We start from the raw sequence: 13910 nt of genomic DNA, 5'->3' as shown, positions 1-13910 counted from the left end.
TGCTGTAAATTACCAAAAAGTCGCATATGATTTAAAATAGAACAGCTTACTTATTGCCTTCTATTTAAGAACACAAAAAAACACATGAAACCTGTCTCCCCTGGAATTTTCATTCTACATAGCTCACCCTGTGAAAAATTAAATTTGAGCTACTAAAAGAAGTGCTGCTCTGGCAAAGAAGATACAGGCATCACACTGAAGTGGGGAGGGAAGCAAAGCAAAACATAGAAACAGAAAAACAGCGGAAAAAGGAACAAAACAAAAATCTAATGGCACAAATGTTATTTAGCATGCTACAATAACAAGAAGCAGGCAGCAGTAACAGTTTACAAGTATATCTAAGTGCTTTCACCTCAGAAGGCTAAGATACTTTAGAAAGCTCCACTGTACACAGGATTCCTACTCACAGGATTCTCCCATTTCCAAGTCATTATCATACTACCTCTGCCTGTATGCACATGAAGTTCTCCAAAAACATATGAGAAGAAGCAGAAAAATGCTGTATAACTAAAGCCCACCTGGAGTCTACCATGTAATTGCATGTGCTGGTGACATTTTCATAAAACTGCTCTTTTTAGAAAGAAAATGCATGACTTACAGTAGCCCTCAAATAATTTCCATGAACTTAAAAGCACAATTTATTTAATCCGTAACATCAAAACTCTCATCAGTCAAACCTCTCCAACTTTATCAAAGACTGATAAAGTGAGGGGGGTATGGTACCCCTTCTTCGGTAAATCAGTACATGTAAGTCAAAGCACTCTCTTTAAATGACCAGGAATCTCTTTTGATAGCCGGACACCTCAGTTCATTCTCCACAGTCTGCCTGGGATAGCTTTGCAGAAAAACATCTTTTAAGACCTGCTAGACCCTTCTGCAAGAAATAGAAAAATTAAAATTTATTACCAAAAATCTCTATAAACATTTGGAGTAGTTTGGGTGCAATGGATTATGTAGTTCATTTTCATGTACATAGTACTGACTCAGAATCAAGAACTGTGTATATTTCTTTTCCATTTATGCATGCTTATGTGATGAGAGTAAAGGAATGCTGCTGACCAAATTGCAATTACCTCTTGAAGCTGAAGAAATTTTCCTTCTGCTGCTGAAAGAGCATTGCTTTTCTCAACCAGCTGTTTACGGATCTTGATCATTTCCACATTGTCCCGAATGTTTAGCCTTCAAAATTGTATTAAAAAGAAATTCATCATGAGCTTAAAGATCTAATTGTTTTTGTTTTGATAGGTTGAAATCCTTTGCAAATCACAACATATCTGAGAGAAGATTAGTGTGTAATACCCAATTAATTTCTTCATCCATAATCCACACTACACAATTTAGGTAAATAAACACCCTACCACATAATGACAGAGCTCGAATTAATATATATCTACATCACTGGTCATTGTATCAAACTATATGACAGGAAAACAATCCTATGCCTAAAGTGATTATTTGTTTTACATTCACTTGTTTTCCACCTTCAAAAGTACTTGTTGCTAGTAGATTATCATTATGTGCCAGTAGATTACCAGTTGAGTTTAAACGTATCAAATACTGCTATGAAAAAGCAACTTAGTAATTTATACTATGAGAACTTAAGGTTAGCACTCAACAAGCTGCAGGTGTGTCTAACTACATGAAAATCACCGAATGTCCATGTAGCTGTTTTATATTGTTGCAATTCCAAGATTAATTTGAGAAAGTAATGTTTAACAGAAAAGATGTTTAAAATAATTCAAAATTTAAATAAATATTTATTTAGATGTCTTTCCTTACTTCAGTGAAAACTAAACCCCATTGTTTTCACAGCTTCTTCAAGTTTGGGAAAGAAACCAATTCTGACTTGTATTAATATAAAATATTATGAAATCAGAATAAATCTTTAGCATTTGAAAATGTAATTTCTGTCCCAATATTTACCTATTTTAGACATATTGGACAAATTGTCACACTGCCATGTTGGAGCAAGAAAATGAATTACAAAGCTTACACATCTGTAAACCAGCTGAGTACGTGATGAAATACTTTCCTTTTATTCTGTAAAATATCTAATCCTATTGTGTTTTGGCATTGCCCAGTTAATTGTCCTTACACAGAAGATAAACACACTCACTAACCTGAGATCTTCCTCAAGAAACAGCCCTAATGCAACACTAAATATCATGTGTCTAAAACATGTTATCTACGTAAATTAAAGTTGTGGTGAGAATAGATACCAGCACTGTCTCATACTAGCTATCTAAAAGCTAATGTAGTGGTACATTTTTATTAATCTTGTTCCACACATCAAACAAAAGGCTCCTATGTCTTCAAAGGCTTTTTCTTCCCCCCTCCTCCTCCCTTTCTTTTTTAAGCAGGGGGCTTTTTTTTTTTTTCTCTTTTTAGTAAAGAAAGGAGCAGATGATAGTGAAATTTATGATGTACAGATGTAAACCCCATGGCTTCTGACAATCAACATTAACTGTTTTTTTCAACAGTGAATGAAAGCATTTGATTTAAACAGGTTTGGGGTACTGATACCATGAAACAAATTATTCAAATTCAGAAGTGAAAAATTACTTTTTATTGGGATCATTTCAATTCTGACAATTATAGGAGTATTTATGTCAAAGTTTCCAGCTACAGAAAATGTGCAATTAATTTCTTATTAGTGCACTACATCGATCATCGTCTTAGCTCTCACTGCAGGCTACAGCAACAACTATTTTTCTACAGAAATTTTACAATACATTATTTATTTATTTAAACAAAATACGTCTAAAAATATCCAATGCATCTAGGTACATGACAAAGAACTCCTGTTGAAGAAAAAAATCATTTCAGATTTTGTGGGCAAGGAAAAGTTGAGGAAGATTCTGCTGAGAAGATTTATTTTTCTATAAGTGAAATCACAAAACAGTGGAATAAAATAGAAAATGATTACCTACACAGCTTTCTTCCTCCCAGGTCATTAATTCATTCTGATCCTAGAATATTAGCCCAGCTGTTCTGGTATTACTTAAAAATAGGGGTTATATACAGATCTGATACAAAAGTCAATGTTACCTTTATTTTGCTCAAAGAGTAACAAAATAATGTATAATAAAGATGGACTAAGACAGCACATTCATTATTTTCTCTGTTGCCAAAAAAGCCAAAAACTCTGACACAGAGTCTGAAAACATGGAGGTAGGCCTGGAGCAGAAGTTAAAAAAGGAACCAATAACCCTTTTGAGTAAGTAACTTGAATTAATGGGCATACTGATTTAGCTCTAGCACACCTACCCCAAGTGCAGAAATAAGGAACATTAACCTATCCTTCCACGCTAAACCTCATCTTAAAACTGGGTTAAAAAGTTTGAAATTGGAAATTAAGTTAGGAGAAAGTGACTGATTAAAAAGCTAAGAATTATGTTTGGGGTTAATGTCTGAAGTATACCGAAGAGACAGGCTCTTTTCCAGAGCTCTTATCATTTGGATTAAAAGCATACAGACTGGGATTCCAGTAACATGCTGGGGACCAGCTGTGTGGCAATGGGCGACTGATAGCAACCTAAACCAGAAAGAAATGATTAAAGAAAGGATCTTGACCTGCACTGTACAAATCTATGCCAGTAAATCTCAGATGGCTAAGCTAATAAAATTGGGGTCTAATTAAACCACATCCCTTGCATCTTGTCTTTGCTTCTATATGAGGAGGCCATGGATACAATACTGAGACTACTCCCAATGCATCAGTGGTCAAGATAAATACACAACCTCCCAAGCAGAGAAGTAAAGCACAGAACATCAATGTGCAGTACTCCTCTCATTCTATGATGCTTAGGAACTACAAACAGAATTGTATGTTGATATACATTCTGTTCTTTCCTTTACCTCTTATTTCTTACAAGAAGTCAAATATAAAGGGGTAAAAAGCCCAACAATATTCACCTTCTAGTAGCACCTTTATGTTGTTAATTCATAGTATACTTGTAAAAAAACAAAATATTAACGTTGCATCAATAGCTTTAACATTGAAGTTCAGATTTTTTTTAATACCAATATAAAATTCTGTATTTGTTTGCCTGGATGAAGAGCTAGAGATGAAAAAAGTCATGATCTTTAGGTAAACTGGTTAGATATGAAAAATCAGGAAGATGCAAATATAAGGGTTTTTTATACAACATGTCTATTTATTAGAGACGATTTAGCAAATTCATATGCATGCTGTAGTATCTGAAAACATAATGTACTGTGATTAACATGTTGCACGTTCCACGTTTTAATCTAGGTCCACAATGCTAACACAGAAGTCGCGTGTCAAGATATGATACTCCTGTCCAAAAATCCACACACTAAATAGGTCTGATTCCAAAGTTATGTTGCAGCAGAAAATACCAAAATAATTAAAAAGTATCAGGTAAGATTTTTCACTTAAAAAACCCCAACCACACAAGACAAAAACACGCACAAACATGCAAATACCAAACACCTGTTTCACAAATGAATTTTGGGTAGATTTGACAATGTTTTTGGGAAAGTACTATGACCTATTAAGACATCTGAAGATAGCTGCTTGCAAAATGTGATTGTTTAGATGTAATGTTTTAACTTGTGCACTGGTCATCATAGAACTTAAATCATGAGGTTATCGCGGTTTTGGCCATCTTTAATTTAAATCAGACAAGTCAAATGCAGTTAAATTTTGTAAGAAAAGTTAAGAAAATATATTCAATCTAACAAGCCACACATCAAATTTCTTCCTTAAGTCAGAATTAAATCAGAATTATGTATTCCTGAAATAATCCCCAAACAATCTCTAATGAAATATTGAAAAAAAAATATTATTGCAGCCATGTTACAATAATCACCTTGAGGAGTATACTGCACATGAACTCAGCTCTGTTATGTACCTCTTGTGCTGTCGTACAGAAATTGTAGTGAAGCTGCAAAGGTAGCTTTAAATTATTACTGTATTTCTTGCGGGTAGAGGACTCAAGATAGCTACTATCTCCCTCCCTTACTGCTGATGGATCAACGATTATTAACTGTGGCTGCTTAATTGTTTGGAAACTACAGTTGTTTCAGTTACAATAATCTCGTAATCATATAGAAGAATAAAGAATACTTTCCTGAATGTTGAAAGTAACCTGATTTTGTTAACACCAGGCTGAGATCAAATGGTGCTACAACACAAAGAGATAGGTGGAAACACTTATGTCTTTTTGGCAACATACAGTCTCTAAAGAATTTTAACAGATGAATTGTCTTTAAATAGTAACATGAATTTTAACAGATGAATTGTCTTTAAATAGTAACATATCTAGATGACAGCCAAGAGTACTTTTATAAAACACAAGAAAAAGTTGAAAATTGTACCAGAATTCAAAGACATAAGCTACAAAGACAAAATCAGATGGCCTCATCAGTCAACCAAATTTCCATTTTTTTCCTCCAGCATTTTACTATTGACAGTTACTTCTCTGCTGAGGGAAATAAGATTAAATATAAGAATTACATAGAACGTGTAAGTCTATTCGTGTAATAAACCAGCTAATACAGACTGTTTTAGAGAGCAGTTGCAAGACTTTCAAGAAAGCAAGCTAATGAAAATCTCCTAAAGATAGTATGTATAGGTACCTATGCTTGCAGTTAAACCTGGAGACAATAGTATCCCTCTAAGTTCTGGCTCTGATTCTTTCAATATGAAAAAATACAACCTGAAAAACATGGCAAAAAGAAGTCTTCCATAAAGTATTCCAGTAGCAAAATTACAGAAGGCATACTATTCTAAAGATGCACCAGTGGAAAATTTTCTATTTCTTTCCCAGTGTGTTCAGCAAAACACCGCAACTCTTAAAGACTTAACCTATCTTTTACCAGGCTTCAAACAAGAAAAGAACTGTAACGGAAATACTTCCAGAAATTCAAATATGAATTCAAAGATAGTAACTTAGGCCAAGTGTCATGGATTGTATACAGGTAATTTGAGAAACATAAATAAGTAAGGATCTGCACTACTTTTTGTTGCCTGACTTTAAGCACTTTTTTTAGTTGAATTTGAAGTGCATCTCTAGAAGTCCATAAAAATTTCTCAGAAATATGGTACTTGATAGTTAGATGTTCAGTTTCTGTCTGCTGTACTTAAAGAACAGTGTTTATCTACAGAAGAATGAAGCACAGAAGTTCTTTGAGATTTGCATCGGATTATTGTCAAATAACGAAAAAAACTTTTAAATATTTTCTGAATTCACTGTAGGCACAGACTGAGAAATTATTCAGAATAACAACTTCTTTAACCTATTTAAACTATTTAAAGGAAATTCTGAATACGGAAGACTTATGACTTTGTGAAGAATTTACTAGCGAACATGATATATTATTTATGTAGTGCCACTGATGCACAAAAGAATGCTTACACATAATAACGGGTCCCTCTATTGAAAAACAGTTAAAGAACTGACCATGTATTTCTTATCCAAGTAGAACTTCCACTGAAATTGAATGAGTAAGGAATGCAGGATCATGATGTATTAGATTTTTTTGTAGAATTGAAAGTAACAGGCTGAAATTGAAACACTCAAAAGAGAGAAAATATATGCAATGCTGCATGATTTTTTGCATACCTTTTGCGAAAGTGGAAGAAGAGAGAAAACATTAAAATAATTGAGGCTTTATTGTGAAACTGATTTCACAAGCATGACTGTCGTCTTTGTTTCACTGCACAGCCATATCATATTCCTTCCAAAGTTTTCTAATCTACCCTTACTGGGCCTTTATGTTTCTACTATTTGTACACTCCAAATTATCAATGAGTATTAATGAACATTACACTACTTACCAGGAGCCTATATTTAAAATTTTCTAAGAATATATTGAAGAAACAATAGATGATTAAAATTTACTGAGTTGAACTTCAATTGAATCTGAATCAGCTAGAAATGAATTCTCTAAAATGGTAATTACGAACTTTGCTTATTTATGGAAATACATCATAACCTATTATCATAACAATCTCATTGATTAGAATTATCCATGGCTAACCGGTAAAACATTTTATCACTTAGTTTCACCAAAGGAGGGCTTAAACATGAATAAAGCACGTATTTCCTAGCAGAACAAGAAATTTGCACAGCGATATATAAACATTATGACATAGCTCTTCTAATGCTTCCATCATGGAGACTGCCATTTTTTACAATACCTTTGGCTTGCTGTTTCTTGCTCTTTCAGTCGTAGGATGGATTCTTGAATTTCCTTTTCTTTCCTTCTTAGCTCACTCACAAGTATCTCTCTGCCACGCTCTAGTCCCTCAATGCGTTCCTTCTGGGACTCAATCACAGTCTCCCTGCAAGTACAAGCATCGTATATTCCAAAAAAAGGTCAATATTTAATAAAAGAAAAAAAATAAAATGAACAGTCAAGAAAGCAAAAATTTTAAAAGTGTTCAGCAAAATTAGTACTTTTGTTACCAACAGAGGCTTAAGAGTCAAGTTAGTATGAAAACAATTAGAGGTCACACTACGAAAAGCTGTGAACAGTACAATAAATAGATAAATGGATCAAAAACTTTATCAAACAAACTCTCAAATGTTTATGTGGACTGAGTAATATTCAGTGGAATCTAGCTGAAAACATCATGCATGGTTTCTTATACTCTATAAACATATCTCCCTCCTAATCCTTTAGTGTCAAGTGTTTTCTGAAGAGGAAACCAAAATCACCAGCTGTCAAAAGAACATGAAATGTTCAAAAACTTCAACAGATGGAACAGTGAAAGAAATTTTTAAATTTTTATTCTGAGTTAAGTAACTTTACACCCCCCCCAAAATACTAAATAAGACTATATGTCTTATGAAATTTACCAAGTAAATGCAACTAAAAAAAAATAAAAATCAGAGAACAATAGAGATTAGAGTCTGAATTTTTTAATAGGCCACAAGTTTGACTTTCTTGATAAGTTAATCTCAGTTAACTCTCCCAATGATATTTTTTTAAATAAGAATAAGCAACACCTACAATTTTTTTCCACTCTAAAGCTTTTGATGCATAAGATACAATTCTTCGTTACCTTGTATATATATTATAGACTTAAAAGTACCTTGACTTTTTTGGCCATGATTGCTTTTGTACCTGAGTCCACCATTCTGAATAGATATGGTTATTTTTGGCACGTTTGTGAGAACTTAATGCTATTCAATTTTTTTTTCCTGCATTATAACAACATATTTGATTAGTCTTAGGAAAAAAGCTATTGTGAACACTGAGATTCATGGCAGTATTAATGAATAGCTCTTATTTTCCAAGTCCTAAGAAGTGACAGGTGTAAGGAGTAATAGCCCTTTCTAGGCCCATCACTATTAAATTACTAAGCTTTTGTTGTTTTTTTTTTCCACCCCAGTAACAACATTCTATTATAATGCAGATTATTTAAAAAAATCATGTAACTGTTCAGCAAAGATTAAATTCACACAGGATACTAGCAAGAGTTCCATTTAAAAATTGTTAAAGAATTTTAAGTAAATTATTAAAATAATTTCTGTAAAATGATTTCCTATGATCCCACTTAATCTTTGTGTCTACAAAACTTCAGGTACAAAACACACAATTGCAGTTATTCATGGACTTGTGTCCTTAGCTTCCCCACTTACTGAAAATTCAGCATTTATGGATGTTGTAGTAAATCTAATTAAGGTAAATCATTATAGAAGGAAACACACATACTGAAAACAGCCTTTAGAAAACCAGATGTCTAAAAACCATAGTAAGTTCTGATATATTTTGGTCAAGAAAAAACTCTGATCAGACCTCAGTATCTTTAAATTAGGTATTAACTACCTCTTCACCACCCTGTAAGTACCTCTCTGTTCTCATGAAGTCCCTACATTACGGATGTTATCAAGAGATTCCTGAGCTTCCATTTCAGTTAAAATGTGCAATTGGACTACAAACCAAGTTTCAAAATGCCAAAATGAATCAAAATCATTTTACATTTCTATCCCATAGTGCACTTTTTTTAACTTACCCACAAAATCTGACCACCTTTAGAAACTGAGCTTAAATGATAAGCATAACACATTCAACAGTTAGCACTTGCATGGCTTATCCCACACAGCTTAGGAGTCATGTTGGTAACAATTCTGTAGCTAAGGTTGCCCTTGCTTTTGTCAGTTTTGTCCAGTAGTAAGCCAGGCAGCATTGCACCCTAGCAAAAAAGAGAGGCTCACCACTGAAGATCAATTTTAACTTCCAGCCAAATTCTATTTACCTGCATTCTGCATTCTTAGTCTTTAATCCTATGTTTTCGTTAACATAAAACACTTCTGTATTGTTACCAGTGTTACTGTTGTCAGATCCAACAACTTCACTTTATTTTCTGAAGTAAAACTTCTGAAAAATATTCTTTTCCTTCAAGAAAACCACAAGTATTAACAACTGTAATGACAAAAATTAAGAAAACCATACAAATCTCGTATTTCTGCCCTCGAAGCCTCAAGCTGACTCGGTCCATATTCTGGGAGTCCAAGGTTAGTTGATCTCACTCCTAAATCCTGAAATCTCATTCCTAAAAACAAAATTTATCTTTATAAATTTTTGTCATGCTGAATGAAAAAGCATTTAACAAAACAATGATTTCTACACAATACAAACACTTACAAACTGTATATAGATGCCATGAGTTTTTTCACAACAAATTCAAATGGAAAGAGAGAATCAGTGTCTACAACACAGCTGTTGTGAAATTTCAACTATGGGTGATACAGCATGCACTGGTAGGTAGTGTTAAAAACATCCCAAAAAGCTTTTCTTAGAAGATTTTACTTCTAAAGACAGAAGAAAGATGTTGTCTTCAAAGAACAACAATATCAATGTTGTTAAATGGAAACATTCGTCATCACTTTTTCTGTGATAGCACTTTCTTTACAAAATCACAAGTGTCATTCACCTAGACAAGCAACTAAAGGGACATTTTTATCAGCACTGTAAATAATTTCCTTATATTCTTTAGAAGCACGCCGAGTCCCTGATGAAGAAGGAAAATGAGAAATTACTTAAAGAGGAAATATTAAATCAGGAGCAAAAGCAATGGTTTCTCCAAATCTCTTTCTGCTACTTCTCCTTCTTCAGTAAGTTTTGAGTGGGGACCAAACTATGCATTCTGCTTCAAACACGGCATTAATGTTGCCATCCCTCAGTTCCCAAAATGAAGTAATTTAGATTCAAAGTACAATGATACCAGCAGGTTCACAAAATGATCTAAAAAACTAATTTCCTACATTGCATTTGTGCTGTGTTAACTTTATTTATTCATATATTTAGAATTTTGATCTTGAAGTATTATTTTTAAGGCACTGGTAACTGTGCTATATACATACGTGTGTATTTATATGGTTAAGTATATGTATTTTGTGTATTTTTGTTAATCCAGATTTATCTCAGCTGGTTGTACTCAATACAGAAAGTTATGAGAGAAACCAGTGAATGTTTAATGAACATTCATACCTGACCACATCTTTTGGATTGACTCAATACAGTATTTCTAAATCAGTCAAACACAAAGCAGATACAGTAAGGGGGTTTATTATTTGTGGGCTCTTCTTGCCTCTTCATACCCTAGAGACAGCTACACCTTCCTGAATTTATGCAGGCATTTTATGTTTCAATAATTCCTCTGAATAGTTTCGGATCTGCACTAAAAATATTTTGAGATTCAACCTTATGGTTTCACAGAGGACTCCAAGAGTCCAACAATCTTTAAACACAGGAAGCACACAAACCTAGCAGTCTCATGTTGGGCATCATCATTAATCAAAAGGGCCTGTCTAAAACATGAGAATTGTTTCTGTTTTCATATATCTGAAATACATTTGGTTATATAATTAATGTAACCAAAATAAAGACCAGTGGGAGGGTGATATGGAGAAAAAGCCAATACAGCTATGGATCAGGCCATCTGCCTGATTCATAGCTTGTAGAAGTCAAGACAATTGTGCTGACTCAATTTTGAATCAGGGCCATAGAAGTCTTGTTTTTTTTGAACATATTATCTGTACATTGTTTAAGTTAACTGAGTACAACTACTTCTACAAATGTTCATATGAAAATAGGAAGGTTTTAAAGTGTAATTTCCAGCTATACCTACTATAAATAAAGGACTGAGAGTGAGACTGCCTTAAGCAGCAAGACTTGACAGCAAAAAGTATCATTATAAATGGCTGCATTGTGGTATTTTGCTTTTAAAAGTCCACACATGTAATAGATTTTTCAAGTCTGCAGTGTTGTGCACACATGCAAACCTTGAAATTAAAAAAAGAAAAACATGTGCAAACAAACTACAGATGTAAAACTTTGTTATAACATGATAACACTGAAGTTTTTCATATACTTTTTTACGAGCCTTGAACACATAGAGAAGTTATATTAAAAAAGTCTCATGATTTAACTGTTAGAAAACTTTCCTGATAACTACTTTAGTTTCAAATCTGTCCTTTTAACCCTACCAATGTGGATTCTCAAAACGGCAAACAAGTTACCATGACTACTATAAAATAAATACAAGAAAAAAGGGGAAAGAACAATCTTTCTATCTACAGGTACTATTGCTCGCTGGTGAACAGGGAACAGTATGTACTTTCTACTACGACGCTCTAACTCGTGGTAACTTATGTGAACTACTGCTTTTACTAAATGCAAATTATACCTTTCTTTGTGTGCTCCGGCATGCCAGCAGCCTCACTCACTTTCTTGAGCCCAGTGTTAATACGAGATTGAACACAGCTGTATGGATAAGGTCTATGGCCTTGAATCTGGAGCTGCTGTTTAGCTGAAATGAGTCTGCTGCGGAGGCTCTCATTTTGTTTCTCAAGCTCACGAACTCTCTCTTGCAAATCCTCTATCATTTCTTCCATCTCCACAGCCTGGCCGAGCCGCTTGGGGCCGCCACCAACCTGTTCAGACCTTTTTTTATCATTAACAAGCCGTATTAACTTGGTGGCCATTCTGGGGAAAATAATAAAACAAGATGAAAAAGAATGTGAAAAGTCAGCATAAAAAGCACTCTGTTGAAAGGAACATAATCACTGTGAAGACTTCAGCATAGAACCTGAATAATAAATTTCAGGTTTTGATATAACTATTACTGCCTGTGAAGAACTCTTTGAAGATAATTGAAACCACTGTGCAGCAATCTGCTTTATAGCACTGACAAATAACAGTTTCCTAAGGCTTATCATTTAAGGTTAGTAAAGGGAGGACACATATTTACTCCATATGCTGCTTAAATGTAATTTTTAACGCATGACCTTATATAGGAACCTCTGCATGCTGTTAAGCAAGTTACAGATTTGGGATGTGGCAGAGCAAACTATAAAAGCTACAATTCCACAAAATATCCAACTATTGAAAGAACACTAATAATATACAACATTCCAATGATATGTCATTTCTAGATTTTGGGGATTTAAAAGTATATTTCAGTTCTCAAGTGGCTAAAATATATAGATGGATAGTGCTCCAGAAAAAGAAACTTAATAGTTCTCATTACCACACTCTATTTTATACTTGGTAAATATTACCTATGTGCTTCAGAGAAGGAATGGTTAGCTGAAGAATATAATTAGATACAGAGGGTATGGTTTTCATCTATTTTTAAATGAATACAAATTTTGCTTTTGGCATCTCAAGAGTTGTACCTTTGATTTCCTTTAGTTTTGATAAACATTGGTACGTTAGAACAAAAGGCAGAGAGGGCACATGGGGGTGATGTAATATACAAGAACAGAAAACATACTCAGCAGTGAATGGAAAAAACTTGGCATATAAAGAAAGAAAAGGTGGCTTTGATGAGAGAGACAAGTTCAAGACTTTACAAAATTGGTCACACACCTTTAAGACCTGTATCTAGTTTATAGGGAATCTATTTTTGCAGGCCCAGAAAGATGACTGAAAATACGGACACACTTCATTTCTTTAAAGGGTCGTGTTTTATTTTTGTATGCTTGTGGACAGAAGCTTCTACTTAAAAGAACAAAAGTGAAACAAAAAAAATCCATAATAACTTTAGGATGTCACAGAATGTTACTTGCCTGTAAGCAGGTTTTTTGTTCATTGTTTTTTTCAATGTACTCTACTGCAAATTAATTCCAAACTTTTAGTTACAAGGGTTTTGGCACAAGGGATGCTGGGAAAGAAATTTAGCTTGAGGAGTTAAAATTTTTCTCTGGCAGTCTAGACAAACACTGTGTTTTATATTTTCTGTGCTTTAAAATATGAATTCAGGTATTCAGTTTGGACATTCTGTGTAATTTTACCTAAGTGGCTGGTGAGTGCGTTTGATAAGTCACCTAACAGAAACACAGGAAATGGCATTTGCGAAGTTTGCTTAAGCAAACAATTTATTTATTCCGCTGTGTTATATTTGTCAGTAGCCTGACAGAAAAGATGGAAGTTATATCATGCTTGTCAATTTGATAGTGAATACTGAGTCAAAAGGAAAGAATGTTTTGGAGTTTTGAGAAGTATGAAATACCTCACCTAGAGAGGCAGTATCTTCAGACACCCATTCATGAACTTGTTAGCTTCTCATCAGAAGCTAGCTTAGATGCAGCAAGATTTTATTAGCTTAAGTGCAGCACAATGTGAACACAGTCATGGTGCTTTTGGATTAACAAGTCCTCCTGGAGTATAATAATACCATGAACACCTCTGCTGAGTCCAGACTGGTTTGCCAGCACAACACGAAGTTTAGTAACAACCCTAATGTTCTTTGCATATGTTTGGGCCCATTGGATACTGTGCTTCCCATGCTACTTGGGATTTCTTCAATGAAGTTATCTATTACCCTTAGTAAAGAAGAGTTGATCACAATTATAAAGATAGGTTACAGTTAACTAGATGCTAAAAGGTTAGATGCTAGTCAACCTGGAGGACGGAGAAGAGCAAAAAGA

General features: G+C 34.0%; 1 protein-coding gene across 6 annotated transcripts in view; it reads right to left on the bottom strand.

Moving 5' to 3' along the window:
• The window catches only part of RPGRIP1L (RPGRIP1 like), a 64448-nt gene that overhangs the window by 45166 nt on the left and 5372 nt on the right, over window positions 1-13910 (bottom strand). For 5 of the 6 annotated variants that reach the window (XM_061365069.1, XM_061365073.1, XM_061365070.1 and 2 more), the window contains exons 4-7: window positions 11666-11964; window positions 9430-9529; window positions 7169-7312; window positions 1074-1179 (exon numbers count right to left, since the gene is read on the bottom strand). In XM_061365069.1, the coding sequence (XP_061221053.1) occupies window positions 1074-1179; window positions 7169-7312; window positions 9430-9529; window positions 11666-11964 (649 nt within the window). The remainder of the gene's footprint in view (window positions 1-1073; window positions 1180-7168; window positions 7313-9429; window positions 9530-11665; window positions 11965-13910) is intronic. The other variant, XM_061365074.1, reaches the window with a different exon arrangement.

The sequence above is a fragment of the Neopsephotus bourkii genome, unplaced genomic scaffold, assembly GCF_033783945.1.
Source record: "Neopsephotus bourkii isolate Nb327-2 ecotype Australia unplaced genomic scaffold, CSIRO-AGI_Nbou_v1 NB_1272, whole genome shotgun sequence".
Taxonomy (NCBI): domain Eukaryota; kingdom Metazoa; phylum Chordata; class Aves; order Psittaciformes; family Psittacidae; genus Neopsephotus; species Neopsephotus bourkii.
This window is presented reverse-complemented; position numbering and strand designations above follow the sequence as displayed.